Raw genomic sequence first — 18,251 nt, 5'->3', positions numbered from 1 at the left:
TGCCCGTGCCTTGGCCCTCTCCTCTGCTCGTTTAATTAAGGGCATATGGACAGATGCACCCTCCTTCTTCCCCCTACGCAGATGGCAGCGGGGCTTGGGCCTCTCGCCTACAGGCCCTCAGTGACCCACTCCCCACTCTGTTTTCTCTCTCTCTCTCTTTCCTCTCCCTCTCTCTCTTTCTCTCTTTCTTTCTCTCTCTCTCTCTCTCTCTCTGATTAGAGTCCAGATAGGCTCGTCCCACTGAGCTTTGGAGTCTGTCATACCTGAGGAAGCGTGTTAACACTCCTCCTCCTCCTCCTCCTCCTCCTCCTCCTCCTCCCATCTTCCTGTCCACCTCTTCTCCTCTCCTTGTCCCTCTCCTCCGCCGGTAGTCTTCCCATCTGCCCTGGCTCCTGTTCATGTTTTGGGCCTCCACCACACACTGACTCGGGACTGGGGACAGGCAAGATGCATGGAGGGATCTCTGAAGCCTGTGTTTTGTGTATCGGAACATTTTATGATGAGGATGATGAGCATAAGCTGAAATATAGGTTTGAAAAGCATGATCACAATACAAGCTGGCAGGGGCTGGCCTACTGTAAGAACCAGAAGTTCCACAGCCTTCACACACACACACACACACACACACACACACACACACACAAACACAAACACACAGACACACACACACACACACACTCACACACACACATATATATATACACACACACAAACAATATATACATGCTTGCTCTCAAACACACAAGCACACAGATTTCTTCTTGCTTCCATGTGGCGGTTCCGGAGTGCTGGCCAATGGCTCTCAGCAGGGCAGGATGTCATTGAGACTGGCCGTCTCGACCATGTCCTGCAGGAGACGCACGGCAGACTGCTATTTGTTGGAAGAGATCCTGAACATCAGAGAGAATCTGGACTTACATAAGAGATGGACTTCAACAGGGGACTAATTCTCGGTTATGTCCTCACACAGTTTTCAGAGAATAGTATTGGCTTGCGTCCATTGGTTTGGCTTGAATCTTCCCAGTTCAGTTGAGCTGCTTAGCTTAAGGCTGCAGCGTGACTGGAAGTACATCATACTTGGAGACTGTGAATGGACGTGGATGTGCAATCAGTCTTGTGTGGACCTAAGCAGAATAGGGAACGTTTGGTCCAGATGACGTATTCGTAGCCAGGTTGGGACTTAAGTGTGCGTTTTCCCCTGCAAGTTTCCTTGGCACAGTCCCAGCCTGAGAAATGGTCCCATATTTCTGAGAAAATGCCAGAGAATGTCCCAATCATTGGATTGATTGATGTTGATTTTGCGTGCCTCCCTTTTTATAGACTAAAAGGAAATGGTGCTGGCATGTATCCAGTGGGTCTTGAATGAGAGGGGTCCTCTTCTCTCTGCTCCAGGTTCAGATTTAGAGCTTTTAAACACCATTTTCTCCCTTTGATGTACGATTTGGGGAGTGTGTGTTTTATACTCCTTTCCATTCAGTCTGTTTGCTTTTCAAAATGGTTTCCTCAATTTCACAATGACGGCACATCGGTATTCCATTCCAAAGGAGCGAGAAAGATTGTCGAGGTTGAATGGAGAAGTAGTTTGCTTGGATGATAGGCATTTTCCAAATGCATTCTGGTGTATTTGGGCATGTGTGTGCGTGTTTGTGTGTGTACATTTGTGTGTTTTTGTTAGTGTTTTTTTGTTAGTGTCTTCACAGCTGTTTGGCAAATAGACTCAAGAACATGATTGCTATTTAGGTCAGATGAGTCCCACTATTCCCAGCGGAAATCGACCCTACACCAAAAAACCCAGACAACCTTATTTTCTCTCTAGCAGTTAAAGATTTCAGGAAGTGGAGCAAAATGGAATCAAATAACCGTTTAGTTTTTTATTTATTTTTGGCCGTAGATATTGGATAAATAGAGGAATGCCTTTGGGCTGAGCAATGTTTTCTTAAAAGGATGATTACATTTAGAAGTTTGTGGACGGCAAAGCTAGTCTAGAGATTTCTCTTTGTGTGTGTGTGTCTGTGTCTGTGTGTGTGTGTGTGCGTGTGTGTGTGTCTGGGGACTTGGGGGGGGGGGGGGGTTCACCAGCGTAGTACCTTTCAGTATGACCTGCTTTGAAACGGGTCTGCTCTGAAGTGTGCTTCCACCGGCTTTCTAGGCATGGTCTCTGAAGGTCCCCCCACGTCTCTTGAGATAAATAACCCACTTATCTAAATATATCCCACTTCTAAGCAATGGATCAAACGTGGACATAGGCTCCTTTCTGTGCTTTGTGGAGGGGGAGCAACACAAAAAGCCTTTCTGAGGAATAATGACCTGAACTTCTGGAATATGCATTACGCTGGTTTCTGAATTTTCCCCAAATTGGTTGCCGGTCACGGATGGATAGTTACGATATTTAAGTATCGCATTGCATCATGTAGACATGGCGATAAGCGCAAATCTATCCACAGTGCCACTAAGTGTTCCCAGGGAGACTCCAACGTAGGTGTGAGTGCAAAAACACACACCGCACACATACACCGAGAGGATGATTGGTGCGGGTCTAACCAGTTGAACAGATGCCTGTTCTGTCCACTCTATGAAGTTATATTTCTGGATTTGGAGCAACTGTAAGGGTGGGCGATCGAATCTGATACGTTTTCCTGCCTGGCCGCGATATGCTGGAGCTGCACCTCCACCCACATGACATCGGACTCCGGGCTAGATACGGTTGAGATCTGGCCCAGAGCCGGCCCTGGTCTGAGTAGGACGTATCCCAGTGTCAGGCCCCTGTCTGGCTGGTCTCTGTAATGGTGTCAGAGATTGAGATTGATACACTACAGTCAGCTGGGTAGAAGAAGCCCACGAGGGCCATTCCCAGCCCCTTAAATGAAGAGGGATAAGATCTGTCTGTGTCAGGCATGACCTAGGGCACTGACCTCCCCTTCACACTCTCCCTCGCCTTCTCCCTCCCTCTCGCTCCCCCTTCTCTCTATCGGTCCATTTATCTTCCCTTTTGCCCTCTCTCCCTTTTGTGCTGGCCCGCTATCTTTCTATCTGTCTTTATTTTTGCCCCTATAAGTCTCTGTGTGTCTCACTCTGCCCCGGCCTCAGCCTCCGTGGTCTCCTTGACCTCTCCTTAAGACTCGCCTCCCACACCAGTGTCTGAAGTACACAGTGTCTTTACTGGGGTCTGTGCTCATGCACTTAAGAATAGTTCAGACCAAAGATTTGTGACGACGTGAGCTGCAAGTACTTGAAACCAGCAACTTGTTGCAACAAAACATTCCAAAACCGGGGGGTTCCAACCAATGGCACATCTTGCAGCCTAGGTTTGGTAACTGTGCCTTTGTTACACCACTCATTGTAGATATGAACTAACTAGCTAGTTAGACAGCAGAGTTAACCAACTAGCAGACTAGTCAACTAGTGGATTGAATTGTGTCAACTAGTGGATTGAATTGTTTCATGTTTTTGTGACTTGTACACTTGTACAGACAATTACAGACACTGTTGTTCTTCAGACCAAGTTGATCATGGTTCTCTGTCTATCCTCGGACGAAAATTCTGCCTGTGGCTTGACTGACTGAACACATTACAAAAACTCTGGGGTACAAGTGTTCTAAAGCCTTGCAACTGTGATTTGACGCACAAAAAAAAAAACTTTTGCAGCTGAGTCAGGCAGACGCCTTGCAATGTCTTGCAACCATTAATTCACACACTGAAACTCCTCTGCAATGTTCTACTAAGGTTTCATCTCATCATTAATCTTTCGTGTATCCATGACTACGTTTACATGCACTTCAGTGTCCCGGTTATTAGGCTTATCCCAGTTTTGATCATATTCAGAATATGGTGTTTACATGAACCTGGCTATTAATATCCCTGTGTACATGGTGAATACTAATATCCAATAGTTACCAACAATAAAGTTCTATTAGCACACCTTATCCCGGTTTCTTTCGGAGTACTACACCTGTACTACAACCGGGTTACTCAAAATCAGGATACGGGCTTATCCAGGGTTCTGATATCGGGATATGATGTTTACACGCGCAAATAGAAAACCGGGATACTTCAAAATACTTCATAACCGGGCTACTGAAGAGCATGTAAACACAGTCTACTGTATGTCTTTTATTTCTGACCCACAACGTCCCTATCCCTTTCTCGTCCTCCCCATTCTCTCTGCTCTGAGTTCTTGACCCCTCACATGGACACTCACGAGTCCTCTGCATGGGTGATGAGGGTCCTGACCCTGGTTCTTTCTTTCTGCCCCCCCTCCTCGCCCTCTCTCTCCCTCCCTCCCTCCCTCTTTCTCTCTCCCTCTCCAACCGTTCCTGATGTAAATGGAGGAGTTTTAGCTTCAGAGGAAGACCGAATAAAAAGCCTTCCTTTTCCCTCATGCAAATCCCCAAATCCTCTCATCCCCCTGCTGTTCCCCTCTCTCTCTACACACACACACACACACACACACACACACACACACACACACACACACACACACACACACACCCTTTCAGCAACCCTGCCAGTGGTTTGTCCCATTGCCACACACACACACACACACACACACACACACACACTCTGCTAAGGGGGCTTTCCAGGGGACCCTCTCCCCCTGTGCCTCATTCCCTGCCCTAGAGGCCCTTCTCTGGAGAGGGGACCCAGGATGGGGTCTGTGGTGGCTCCCCTGCCTGCCTCTGGAGAGAGAGAGAGAGAGCGGGGTCATGACCTCCTGACTTTCAATTAGCACTCTCCCTCCTGGTGACCGCAGCACCCTGAGGTTCTCGGGGCCGGGCTCATCAGAGGCAGCGGTTCACTGGTGGAGCAGGAGGTGGAGGTGGCTGGTTTCAGCAGGCACTTTGCAACACAAAGCCTCAATCAACAGGCCCTACCGTTTCCTCCATCCAGAGGGAGCAAACAAGCAAGGAGAAGGGGATTAGTTAAGAGGAGCCATTGATGGCTTTGATAGACTTAATCTGTCCTCAGGGGCTAAAGGAAGTCAAGACGGCCATCGTCCCCCTCCCGCCCCCCCCCCCCCCTCCCCTTCTCTCAGGTCTTCAAAGGATGACCCTGCCTGTCCCCAACCACATCATCCACCCCACCCCACCCCACCCCACATCCACCCGCTAACCTCCTCTGAAGCACCACTTTGTGATGGATACCTTTGTTGACCCAATTGGAAAATGTTGGCCAGCGCTCTTGCCCCCTTCTCAATACAGATGCACGTGTGGCTCCTAATGGCAGTGCACAAGTCCATAAATCATACAACACACACCAGCTCTCCCTCGGCTCTCCAACACCATAAACCCCTCTGGGCTGCCTTCCGTAAATTCAATTCCCAGTCAACCGCGGAGGATGTGGGGATGCTTCTCGCTGACATTTAGTGTTTATAAGATGGACTGTTTGTGGTGGCGGGTGGTGATGAGGTCAGATTGGCTGCGAGCACTCAGACCTTTACTCATTGTTAAGACGTGTCCTCTCTTACTCCTCTCCTCTCTTCCTCCTCTCCTCTCTTCCTCTTCTCCTCTCTTCATCCTCTCCTCCCCCGCTCTCCCGCCACTCCTCGCTTCGTGTTCTTAATCTCCCCTGTCCTGACCACCTCTCTTGCCGAGGATAGCAGCGTCTGCCTCCTCCGAGGAATCTGCTGTTGACCTTTTCCTGTGATTGTTTGTTCGCTTTCAGTGTCTCTGGCTGTAAATAACACCATATCGGAGAAGCTCATCCCCCGTAGGTAATCACCAAGACTGGACACCTCTCCAGCTGAACGGATGATGGCTATATCTCTCTATCGATCTTGTGTCTATATTGAACTCTCTCTCTCTTTCTCTCTCTCAATCTTCTTTCTGGTTCTCTATCTTTATCACTTTATGAGAAGTGTTGGCCTCAATGGTGTTTCCATTTCTATACTATTCTACTCTCATTTTGTCAAGCGGTCTCCCCCCCACTCCCTCTCTCTCTTCGTCTGTCTCTTCATCTCCTCTCTTCTTTCTCTGCCTCCCTCTATCTGAATCTCCACCTGTGAATTGTCTGCTTCGCTGAGGTCACTTCACCATTCTACTCAATCGTGTATCCAACCCAACGGCATTGACTGAGTAGGAGCTTGACCCTCCCTCTCTCTCTCTCTTTCTCTTTTTCTTTCTCTCTCTCTCTCTCTCCCCCCCTCTCTTTTCTCTTTCTCTCACTCTCTCTCTCTCCCCTTCTCTCTCTCTCTCGCGCTCTCTCCCCATCTTTCTCTCTCTTTCTCTCTCTCTCTCCCCCCCCCCTCCCCCCTCTCTACTGTACTCTCCACCTCACAGCTTGGCCCTGAGAGGGAGAGCAGAGCTTCCTCCGGAGGCCCCATGTGCCCTGAATGGGTTTACTGTGGCTCAGCATGGTCCTGGGTGGGTGGGCTATTTTGGGCCTCTCTTTACCGTGTGCAGCTCCTGGCTCCGGTGTACGGCAGGATGGAGAGAGAGGGGGCTTTGACTGATCTCTACCTAGCTGCGCCTGCAGGGTGTGTTCACCGAGGTCCTACGGTGCCTCTGTCTGTCTCTATATCTATCTTTCTTTCTTGCTCACACTCATTCTGTCTCTCACAATCTCTCAGTCTTTCTCGTTATCTTTTTTTACTCCCTAACTTCCCCCCCCCCCCCCCCATGCTATCTTCCCCACCCCTGTAGCCCAGCTGTGCGTAGCTGTAGGTCCTATCCTCTCCTGTCTCCTCCTCACGCTTGTCTATTTCAGGAAATCAGCGAGGTTGTTTTTACCTCCCGAGACGTCTGGCTAGTTTCTGCTGGGCTTCTCTGCACTCAGGTGCAGGTCTGTGTGCTTGTGGCAGGATCAAAGGTGTTGTTTTTCTTTTCTTTTTTCCCAAGCAGGCGGTCTCCTCTTGGCCACAAAATCTCTGCAGAAGAGAGTGCTGGAAAAATGACGATAAAGAGTTTGCAGGCGGCTTGCTTAAGATGAAGACCGATTTTTGATGCATGGATTGTCTCATTTCTCGTTTTAATTAACGTGTTGATGTGTTTCTTTGTGTCTTTCAGACCCGTACCACCAGAATGGCCACCAGGACTTGGATGACTTCTTCGAGGACAGAGTTAATGGTAACGTGTGAATAGTTTCGCATATGAGCGCATGTTTGCCTCCACCACCTCCCCTAAACTGCCCTCTCTCATTAGTTTCAGATGTTTTCTGGCACAAGAAAAATCATTGTGATCTGGATCTTTTATTCCCATTTTACTGTTGGATTTTTATTGTCATGGGGGGGATTTAACCACCCAGTGCTCCCCCGCTTCATGAGCTATTAAAAGCGAACAGAAAAAGAAAAGAAAAAAACATCAAATGAGACAAAGAAGGAGTAAGAACTTTCCAGAAGTCCTACCTCCAGGTGGAATCTGCCAAAGGGCTATTCCCTGTTAATCTGTATCCACTACAGCAGCTGGGCTCAAATCAAAAGAGAAGAGGGGTCAGGGGAGATTGTGGCTGGAGTAAAGAGAAAAAAGGGAGTGAAAGTGAGGGGGCAAGAGATGGAGAGAGTGATAGAGGAGTACAGAGGTGGAGTGAGAGAGAACAGGAGAGGGAGAGTAGGTGGGTGGGTGTGCAGCGGGATCCATCTGTCAGCCCCAAGCACTCAAGAGTGGAGCGGAGAACTCTTTTTAAAGTGCTTGCAGGTGTCTTTTCACAGAAACACAGCAACGACCCCTGATCTGTTTATGTCTGTGTGCCTTTCTCTGCGCATGTGTGTGTGTATGTGTCTTCCTCTGTGTGTTTGTGTGTGTGTGTGTGTGTGTGTGTGTGTGTGTGTATGCGACTGCATGTGTTTTTGTCAGGATGTTGTAGGTTTTGTCATTTTGTCATATACACGTACTTTTGGTCAGTACAGTTCATCTATTTAGCTAGACGTGTTTAATTGTAGTATGTGAGTGTAATCCCACATTACAGGTTTCTTTAATAAGTTCAATTTAACTGGTATTTCTATTTTTTACCTTTCCTTTGTTTTTTATCTTTTAATTGCCATCTACTCTGCCTGGTCTCCCATGGCGCGCATAATGACATCACATCCCTTTATATGGCAGATGCTTTTATCTCAAACAACCGTGCCACTGAACCTTGACCCCCACACCTGCTTGACCCTTTCGGTCACGCTTTGCAACACCTCTCAAGAGTCCCACCCTCTTCCGACCGGTCGTCTTTGTTGCCGTCCGTTTCCGCTTAGTCATCGCCAGCCGCCAGCGAGAGCCAGCCGCGCCACGTTGAGAGACGGGTGTCATCCCGACCACCTCTCCCTTGTCTTTGAAGGCCTATTTTCAATCATTCCCTTCACAGTGTGCGCCCTTCCACTGTTTATTGTGTTTGGATCCAGTTGCGTGAGCAGCAACCGGCGGTTTCTCGCAGGGCCTGGGAGCCGAAATAGCATGAAGCTCCTTTCAGGAGGACGCTAAGAAAACACTGTGTCAGTTTTCATGCTGACAGCCCTGGCCACTGGCACCCCAACCCCCCGTCCCGCCCCGTCCCCCCCCCCCCCCCCACACACACACACACACACACACACACACACACACACACACACACACACACACACACCCTGCTCTTTGAAGCCTGAAATAAACACTCTCTCACGTCTTGCCAGTCTCCTCGCCCATCTCTGAGTCATGCTTTACACGTCCGGCGTCCTTTCTCGCCATCAAAGACGAGCCGCCTGCGTTGTGCGAATCTAACGCTCATGATCGCCTAATGCGCCACATTCAGAGTCCACTCAAAGAATTTGCTGCAAGTCGATACATGGCAGTCTCATCGGATGAGTTTCTAAATAGCCGTGTGTTGGACCGCAACAACTTGTTTTTGGACACCTGCGCAATAATTTGACGATTGGGAGGTAGACCGTCTTTCTCGACTTTGATGTCTCAGCCGTTAATAGAATTAACATGGAGACCACTGCGGCAAGTATTTATAACTTCACTTCAAAGCTGCCCTTGAGTAGCCCGAAAAAAAGAGGGGGAGAGCGAGCAAGGAAAGGAGAGAACGAAAGAAGCCCAGCGAAAGCCTGAGCCAGCACCCATCCATTCAGACCATCTCCTAACTCCCCGAAAATCCTCTCCTCCTCCTCCTCTCCCATCCATCAGATAGACCAGAGGAATTTTGATAAGCGGAAAAGACCCCTGTGCAGAGAGCTGCTGGCTCTAGGTCGCTAGCCTGGGTTTTCCCATGCTGCCTTACGCACACAATTTTATTCACGCTGCTAGGCAGCCTGGATTCTATGGACTTCGTTTTCACCTCAACGAATGAACCAATCACAGAACGGAGGGAGGGCAGCAAGACGATGACGACACACCGAAGCCGTTATGAGCTACGTACAGAGGCATTTGATAGACATTCGTAGCGCCCAATAAACGGCTCTGGGCATTCGTAAACCACGTTCCAAATACGAGAGAATGAATGTCTAGTTCCCAGACCCCATCTCAATGAGATGGGGTTTGGCGTTAGCCAGGCTACTAGGTCGCCTGCTTGCGGGGAGATAGAGGGGTCAACTCAACTGGCCAGGCCTGATGTCTCTTCCTGTTTGTCTGGGGCTCGTTCGCTCCAGCACATGTCCTGCCTTATCTCCCATGAATACTTAAAGGCTGCCAGGAGCAGGCTAGCGCTGTGTGGGGGGGAGCATGAGTTACACACGCGTAAGGGAAAAAAAAGGCGTTCTGGAGATCGCTAACTCATCCTGCACATTAGCAAGACGGAGGGGAAGAAAGAGAGAGAGGCAAGATGGGAGAAAATGGTATGATAGGGCGGACATCAATAAGAGATGCGGCTCTCAGCTGCTCTGAGCTTGTAGCCAGAGAGAGAGAGAGTGGCCTTTTTTAGTTGGACGGACATAATGGAGCTATTGTCTTCAGATCCAGCAGCAGCTAGCTGCCTCCAGTCAGCAGCTGATGGGGCAGGCGCAGAGCAAGACAAACAGATTGTTTTGCTCCATGAAAGTTTAATCTCGCATCCTCTGCCTTATCCAGGCATGATGGCCGCATGGCCCAGAAGCACACTCTCCCTGGGTGAAAGGAGAAGGTTTATTTGAGGAAACGAATACTATGACAAGAAAAACAATACACTGTAAAAGGCTTCGGAGGAGAGTGCTGAAGTCTCTGTTCAGGACCATTCGGAGGATCTAGCAGATTCCCCCAGAGAAGCACTTTTCAAATGGCCAGCCTGCCAGGGTGTACAAAGCTCTTCAACGCCAATTCTTACTAACACAGACTGCCTGATACATTTTAAACGATGCCCATGAAGAGTGTGAGTACTTTAGTTCTCTAAAGTACAATCTTTATAGATGTGTGTAGTCTTTAAACCATCTCAACACAGATGGCAGACCAACCTGCATGTTTTATTTGAGCTCTGATTTAGGATCCATTTGATGTCCCGTTGAAAATAATGAGACATTTACAGAGAAGACACTGATCCCTAGATCACAGTTCCTCCTTTTGAAACGCTTTGGGAAAGTACTATCCCTTTCAGGGGCTCTTGGAAGCACGTGACGCCACTCTCCAGCTCTCCCTCTATATCTCTCTATCTAAATCTCTCTCTATCTATCTCTCTCTTTCTCTCTCTCTCTGTTTCTCTCAGTGGGGGCGTACTGGGCTTTGATGTTGAGCGAGCCGGCCGTGGTCAGATCCTGTAAAGTCAGCAGTAACTGACAGTGGCATATATCATGTCCCTGTCCAACCCCTCCAAGGTTTCGGGAGGTGGGAGGGTGGGGGTGCCGTAATGGTGCCTTAAGTTAGATCAGCGTGTAAGACTCTGGGACCATGCCCATGGTCTCTTGGAGAGAGAGAGAGAGAGGAGAGGGAGAGATATAGAGAGAGAGAGCTCTCTCAGGACAGCATGAAGTTCACCTTCCTGAGGTCACTGAGATGCCTCTAGAGGCCCTTGCAGGCCAGAATGATGTCAGTAGAACAGTGGAACAGCCCTGGCGTGCAGAGTCAAAGGACTCTCTTCAAAGCGGCTGAAAATGTATTTTACGTTGAGATTAGTGATGCCTGTCAATGGTTTCTCAAGGTAACGTCTCGTCTTCAAAAGAAAACGAATGAGGCTATGAGTCTTTTTCTCCTTCTTTTTCTTCTGTCTTCAAAAGTACAATCCATGTCATCAATGCTGTAAAATTGAAACTGGCAAAGTAGAGAAGACATACAGGCAAGTGTAGTAAATGAATATTGCTATTAATACTACTAATTAATATAATATATTACTTTTGAGCTAAAGGAAAATGGTACGCAGGGCTTAAAGTGTTCAAGCACTGTGCCTGAATTGAGGTGTGAGCCGGTACATTTAAGATTTGAAAATATATACAGTATATATGACGTCCTCATAAATGTCTGATGGCTTCAGGCACAGAAATGTTCATTGCTTTAAGCCCTGGGTATGTCATTAATTTGTGTTGATCACCAATGGCAGTACATCTGTGTTAAAACAGTATAGAGCTGAGCTGAATTCACAAAGGAACAAAGGAAGCACCTAATTAAAACAGGATTCAAAGGAATATAAATTATGTGATATCGCACAAATAAAATAATATTGTAAGTTAACGAAACCTAAAAAAGCTGAATTCTGCTGACCCCCACAACAATTAATTAATTGTTGTGACCAATTAATTCCACCCTATTCTTACTGCCAAACTAAAGCTCTCATTAGTGTGGGAAATGTCCGGGAAATGTCCAGGACCTTCTCGTTTAGAGGTGGATCTGATTTCTGTTGCTGTGTGGAGTGGGTCAGGTCAGCGTCTCTGAACCACATCTGATCGTGGCTTCGCTTGTTCTCACAACCACACAAGCTTCTCATAGCAAGTCATCAAAGAACAGAGAGCAAACATGAAACAGGAATCTAGAAGGAATCTCTCTGAAGGCCCTTCAGTCTGCTCCCCCAGTGGATGTCAGTGGATGTGGAGGCAGAATCTCCTCCTTTTCTCTCCTCTTTCCTCCTCTCTCCTCTCTCTTCTCCTCTTTTTCCTCTCCTCTCATCTCTCCTTTCTCCTCTCCTGTCCTTTGTCCTCCTGTCTTTCATGAAGTCCACACCCCCGTGATGGTTATGGTCAGGCCGTTTCGTTGCGGAGCACTCTCTCTCTCCCTCTGTGCAGCTGTGAATATTTGTCGAGGCCCACGTCGAGAGTGAAGTCACCGAGACTTCAAACACTTGGCAGACTGCTGGGTCTCACACAGGCCTCTGGAGGGCTCTCACACAAGAAGGAGAGAGAGAGAGAGGGAATGAGAGAAAAAGGAGAGAGAGAGAGAGGGAATGAGAGAAGAAGAGAAAGGGAGAGGGAATGAGAGAAGACAGAGAGAAGAGGCGAACTCAGGCTCAGAACAGCGAGCCAGCTGTGAACCTCCTTCATCTCCCAAGTCAACAGTGATACTGGAAAATATTATCAAGTCTCATTTCTCTTGCAATCTTTTCTTTCTTTCTCTCTCCCCCTCTCACCCTCTCCTCCGTTTTCTCTCAATCACTCATTTGGAATCTGGTCTGGAATCTCTATAAAGGTTTTTGTGTTCCCCTTGGAGCACATTTATGATATTTTTTTTCTGCTGCTTGTTTATTTGTTTCATAGTGGCACACAGCATCAGTGTTAATACAGCCAAGCTGATTCGGGCCTTCAGTTAGCTGTGGGCTGTTTACTTGTGTACTATGAACATCAAAAGATTTTTTGTTCTTTTTTTCTTTTATTATTTTTTCTTTCTTCAAGTGTTCCAGGCCCATTCACACTCTGAAGCCTCTCTCTTTCACTCGCTCGCTCACTCTCAATTTTATGGTATGGTTGTTTCTTTCTCACACTTTCTCTTACACTCTCGTTGTCACTAGTTTTCTATCAACTCTTTGTCTATTAATCTTTCTCCCCATCTATGTCCTCTCCCCCCCCTCTCTCTCTCTCTCTCCTTCTTTCTCTCTCTCTCTCTCTGAAACCTGAGGGGATGTAGTGTGTGGTGAGTCTGTTGAGCTTGACAGCCGGAGGGAGGGCAGCTTTCGCTCTGAAGACCACAGGCCACCCAGGCCCATCTGCTCAGCAGTAACAAGCGTCCTCATATACCGTGCCTTCTACACACACGCACACACACACACACACACACACACAATCATACAAACATGCATGCATACTGACACACAACCACACACACACACTCATACACCGACACATAAGGATGACTCAAGATATGTATCCTCTGGCTATCTTGCAAGTGCCCTGAGGTACTCCTAAACCAGATCAGAGGTTGCTCATATAGGTTGACTGTCCCTGTTTTTATTCCTCTGTATGCCAGTGGTTACCATAATCTATGTGTGTGTGTGTGTGTGTGTGTGTGTGTGTGTATGTGTGTGTTTCAGATTTGAAGCATAACGGCCCTCTTTTATGTACTTTTTTATTGTTTGTCATTACGTTAAAATCTCCAGCCAAGACTGGCAGAGGACAAAAGACATGCTTCTTTCTCAATCCCAAGCTGGAGCAACAGTAATTTTCTGCAGCAGTCAACGCTGTTGGTTTTTATGTGTGTTTGCGAGTGACTTTCTCTCTCTGTGTCTCTTCCTTCTCCACCCCCAACCCCTATTCTCAATTTAGTGTTCACTGCTAGGCTGTGTGTGTGTGTGTGTTTGTGTGTGTTTGTACTTGTGCCTACGTGTTGGCATGTGCAAATGGTTTGCGTGTCTCTGTGTACGTTGGCATGTACAGAGGATGTGTGTGTGTGTGTGTGTGTGTGTTCGTGTTCGTGTTCGTGCGAGCCTGTAACATATAAGTCATCCTGACTCTTTGTCAAACACGGCTCGTCTCTGTGAGAGTTGCCATCCTCCACGCAGGGTGCCGGGCGTGTCTCGTCACTCAAGCGCCGCGGGCCCATATGGGCAGAGACTCCTCCGCTCAGCAGGCAGGGACCCCGTCCTACTGAAAGCCCCGTCAAACCCAGCAGTGGCCCCCCACGTCACCCGGGGCTCCAGTGAGGACTCTGGGCCCAGTCTCCTTTCACAGAGTAGAGCAGTCAAGATACATCCCAATTGGCCCCTTTGCGTGGATTTCCAGCTTTCCAGTCGTGTTTTTTTTTTTAAGTATCCTAGGGGATGCTATGAAATCCATAGGGGGGTAGGGGCTGTGAATGACGTCATTGTTTTGAGAGGGACTTGGAGAGGAGCAAATAATATGTTTTCATGTACATGTACATACATACATAAAGTTTACATATGAAGCACACAAAGGCAAGCAGTGCATATCCATGTCATAAGCATTAGATAACAAGCATTTCCTGTCAGTGTAAATGCACTCCCTCTCTGCATCCTTCACTCAAACACACGCTTCCACGCATACGCCTTCTCACATGTACACACATTCACTTTCCCACACACACACACACACACAGACACACACACACTGCTTTGGCAGGCCGTGGTCAGGCCCCGCCTGCTGTGATGGGGGGCGTGTACAGGAGCGCAGACGCCGCTGCACGCCCCATTGACCTGCATAAGTGCCTGTGGGCTCTGGCACAGACCCCTCACACTGAGCACAGACACCAGAGCCCACAGACACCAGAGCCCACAGACAGGGAGAGAGAGAGAGAGATGCATGTGGTCAGCATCAGCAGAAAGATGGAAGGAGGAGTGAGAGAAAGATGGAGAGGTGATGGAGGGAGTTGGAGAGAGAGGGAAGTGCTGAGGGAAGCAGGGCGAAAGAAAAACAAGTGATGGGAAGAGGGTGAAAGACAAAGAGATGGACAGAGGGAGAGAAAGAGAGAGATTTGGATTGCTTTCCGCATCAGCAGAGGGCTGGAGTGAGCATGGGAAAGAGGGTTCTAGAGAAATGCAAGGAGTCAGCAAGGAGAAAGAAGTTGCGAAACAAGTGGTCCTCAGAGAGAGAGAGAGAGAGAGAGAATGAAGCTCAAAATGAAAGAGAGTGATGAGTTTTTGACAGCGCCTAGAGGGTCTCTATGATTAAGGGAGAGGAAAAGTAACAAGGAAAAAAGACCAGTGGAAAGATGAAGAGACGAAGGCTGCAACCAAGAGAAGGAAACAAGAATGAGCAAAAAGTCAAGAAATATAAAAGGAGACACCCATATAATCTTATTGTAGTTTCTGTATGTATTTTGTATCATTCGCGTTAAAGGAGAACTGAAGAGGCTCAACATATTATTACAAGTGCTGTGCAACTTGGACAGGAACCTTAACCTGTATAACAAGCAGTCAGTCACATACCTCTGTTTCCTTCAGTCTGTTTCTGTAAAATGCATACTAGCTATACTAGTTGACTGCCTCTACAAACACTGAGTTTATATGGTTTGTTTACCATTACTGAGTTAAAGGTGCTCTAAGCGATGTTGATGTAGAAACCGCGTAACATCACTTAGAGCACCTTTAAACTGGCATAGTTGTATCTCTGTAAGGCTCCTGTCCATGATGCACATCACATCCAATGACATATTGAGCGTCCTCAATGACACAAAAAAGACGTTAGCCTCCATATGGTAGCTTTGTAGCTGCCTAGCTATTCACACCACTAGCATGAAGCTTCTTGAATGTTGCACCGAATATTTTTGTTTTCCTACCAACAGTACTCAAAGACCTCTGACAACAGGGCTCTTTTGAAACGTGCCATTCCCCTTTAACCAATACCTGTGTTTGGCTATAGCCTGTTAAAACCACTTCCATGTGTTTGTGTGTATGTGTTGTTCCAGGAGAGCAAGCCGGTCAGCAGGAGGCGGGAGCTGTCAAGGTGATGTCCGTCCACCTTCCCTCCGCCCCTCTGGAAGAGAACTCCGCTAGCATCAGCACTGTAGAGGGAGACACCGACTCCTCCGCCAACGACATCTTTTAACACGGGACACACACACACACAAACACACACACACAAACACACACCTACACACACACACACACACCTACACACACACACCTACACACACACACACACATACACACACAAACACACACCTACACACACCTACACACACACACACATACACACAAACACACACCTACACACACACACACACAAACACACACACACACACAGACAAACACACACACTGTGTGACCTCACTACTGCCCAACATGGGCCCCACTCTGCTGCCTTCCACAGGCTCCTCTGACAGGGGCCCCCTGGCTGCATAGCCAGCATCGGCTCCGCAGAGGAACGCCCAGAACTTCTCCATTAATCATGTGTCTTAAGTCAGTCTTAACTCAGGCTCTTTCTCCACGGAGGCCTCAGACTAATCTACTAGTCTGGGGCCAGTGAGAGAGAGAAATCAAATAACCAAAATCAATTTTTTTGTAAGCCTTCGTTTTTAAATTCTTGTCTCATCTGTGGATGAAATTATTTATTTTTTTATTGACTAATTTATGTTTTATCTTCGCCGCTATGCCTCAAGAGCACGGGTCCAACGAGACCCATGTTTCTGAAATCTGTCTGGTGCAAGAGAGGGTGAGTGTTTGTTTTGAGTGCTCTTTGAGAGATTGAAAAAAAAATGTATACTAATAAAACTTTTATCTACTGTGTTTTGCCTGTGTGGTTTGCATTCTCTCTCAGTGGACACACGCATAGAGAGAAGTGTGCTTCTCTGTGCTTCAACTCAAATTTCCCTAATGGAGAAGTCTGTTCTGACAGTGGAGCTGAGGTCCCACTGGAAGTGCTTTAATCCTACGGTCTACTTTATAATCCACCCCCAGACACTCAGGGCCGTCACGCAAACAGCATTTAGCAGACCTCACAGATACAAGCTCCCACGCCACACACAGGCTCTATGTTCCTCTAAATGTTCAATGAACATTCAAAAGAAGCTAAACATTGAAAGACAGGCTTAAGATGAGTTATTTAATTGATTTGACAGAATCTTTCAACTGAAAAGGAGTTTCATGAAAACTAAACTTCTAAAACTAGCATCTCTGTTCAGCCAAACGAGGCCTCATTTATTTTCTACAGTTTGCAGCATCATCATTCCTGGTTCCAGTTTGTACAGATGAGCCATTAAGCAGCTGTGTGGTTCTCGCTCTCCACTCCCTCCTCCTCCTCAGTCATGGCACAACTCCCCTCTTTACCCAGCACCACACTACCCCCCCTCTCCCTCTCCTCCCTGGGCTCCAGGCCTGAGGGAGGGCCTATCAGATGCTGCCTTGCAGCGGGCCGCACTGATGAAGCCTGTCTAATGAGCATCCTGTTCCCCTCAGCCTCCGCCTGCCAAGATAAAGAAACACACACACACACACATGGGGGGAGGAGAGAAAGAGGAAGTTAGACAGAGAGAGAGAGAAAGAAAGAAAGGAAGAGAAGGATGAAGGGGGAAAAAGAAGGAAGGAGGCCAAACACTCAGCTGTGGTGTTCTTAATGAACCAAAACTGTGATTACTAGAGTGAAATAAATAGCTGGTGCTGGACGGAAGGCCCGTCCAAACAAAAGAAGGCCTGCTTGCTGTGGGGTGAAGGTGTGGGGCGGGGGGTGGTCGAGCCTGCCTGTGCTGCTCCCGGTAAGCAGACACCCCCGAAGGCAGGCAGGGGAGTGGGGAACAGCGGCTGTGTTCAGGCCCAGCAGAGCTGGGTAAGTGGAGTGATAAGCCACGCTGATAAAGAGAAGGAAATGAGAAGCGAGTGAGAGATGGAGCGGAGCAGATGGTGTGACGTGAGAATGATCAGGATGCTCCTGCGTTTCAGCGTGTACACACACGCACACACACAGATGTTACACATGGTGCAGTCTCCTGTTCACTAAGTTAAATGAGGATAGTAAGTTTGCTGTTTCTTACAGTATATCAAATCAATCATTAATGGGCCAAACACTAATATAAAATGTTCTCTCTTCTGGTGGATTATATATTATTGAGTTGAAACTAATGGTGCAAATACCACCCTACTGTGAATATCTTGCTTCAAAGTAACCTAACATAATTATAGTCTACTTATAGAATTTATGTATGCAACATGATGAAAGATTAAAAACAGTGGTGCAATATTAAAGTGATATTACATTATCTTAAATGCATTAACAAGCCATTCCTGTAATAGATCCACAATGACCTCAGAGCAGCTTGCTCTCTCTCTCTCTCTCTCTCTCTCTTCATCTGAAGGAGGAGAAAAAAGAAGGGATATATTGGTGGTTACTCGGGGGAGGGGAATTAGTGTGGAGACTGGAACACAGCGCTGACCTGACATCAGACACACTCTCAAAAGAGCAGGTCGGGGGGCCAGCTTCACCCCACCCCTCTACTCACACACTCTCTCGAACACACACACACTTACACCCCTACTCAACCTCCGTTTGTCCCAGGCCAGTCCAGCTGTTTATCAAAAGCAGA

General features: G+C 47.7%; 1 protein-coding gene across 2 annotated transcripts in view; it reads left to right on the top strand.

Annotated features, from left to right (window-relative positions):
- Positions 1–16,455, top strand: part of kiaa0586 (KIAA0586 ortholog) — a 120,538-nt gene extending 104,083 nt beyond the window's left edge. For both annotated transcript variants that reach the window (XM_076300598.1, XM_076300597.1), the window contains exons 32-33: positions 7,002–7,061; positions 15,642–16,455. In XM_076300598.1, coding sequence (XP_076156713.1) covers positions 7,002–7,061; positions 15,642–15,781 — 200 coding nt within the window. In that variant the 3' untranslated portion in view covers positions 15,782–16,455. The remainder of the gene's footprint in view (positions 1–7,001; positions 7,062–15,641) is intronic.
- Positions 16,456–18,251: the final 1,796 nt, after the last annotated feature.

This window comes from Alosa pseudoharengus, unplaced genomic scaffold, assembly GCF_046254945.1.
Source record: "Alosa pseudoharengus isolate Yale_2024_CS ecotype anadromous, Long Island Sound unplaced genomic scaffold, YU_APseudo_1.1 YU_APseudo_1.1_scf_22, whole genome shotgun sequence".
NCBI lineage: Eukaryota > Metazoa > Chordata > Actinopteri > Clupeiformes > Clupeidae > Alosa > Alosa pseudoharengus.
The sequence above is the reverse complement of the archived record's forward strand: the minus strand, read 5'-3'. Positions and strand labels throughout refer to the sequence as shown.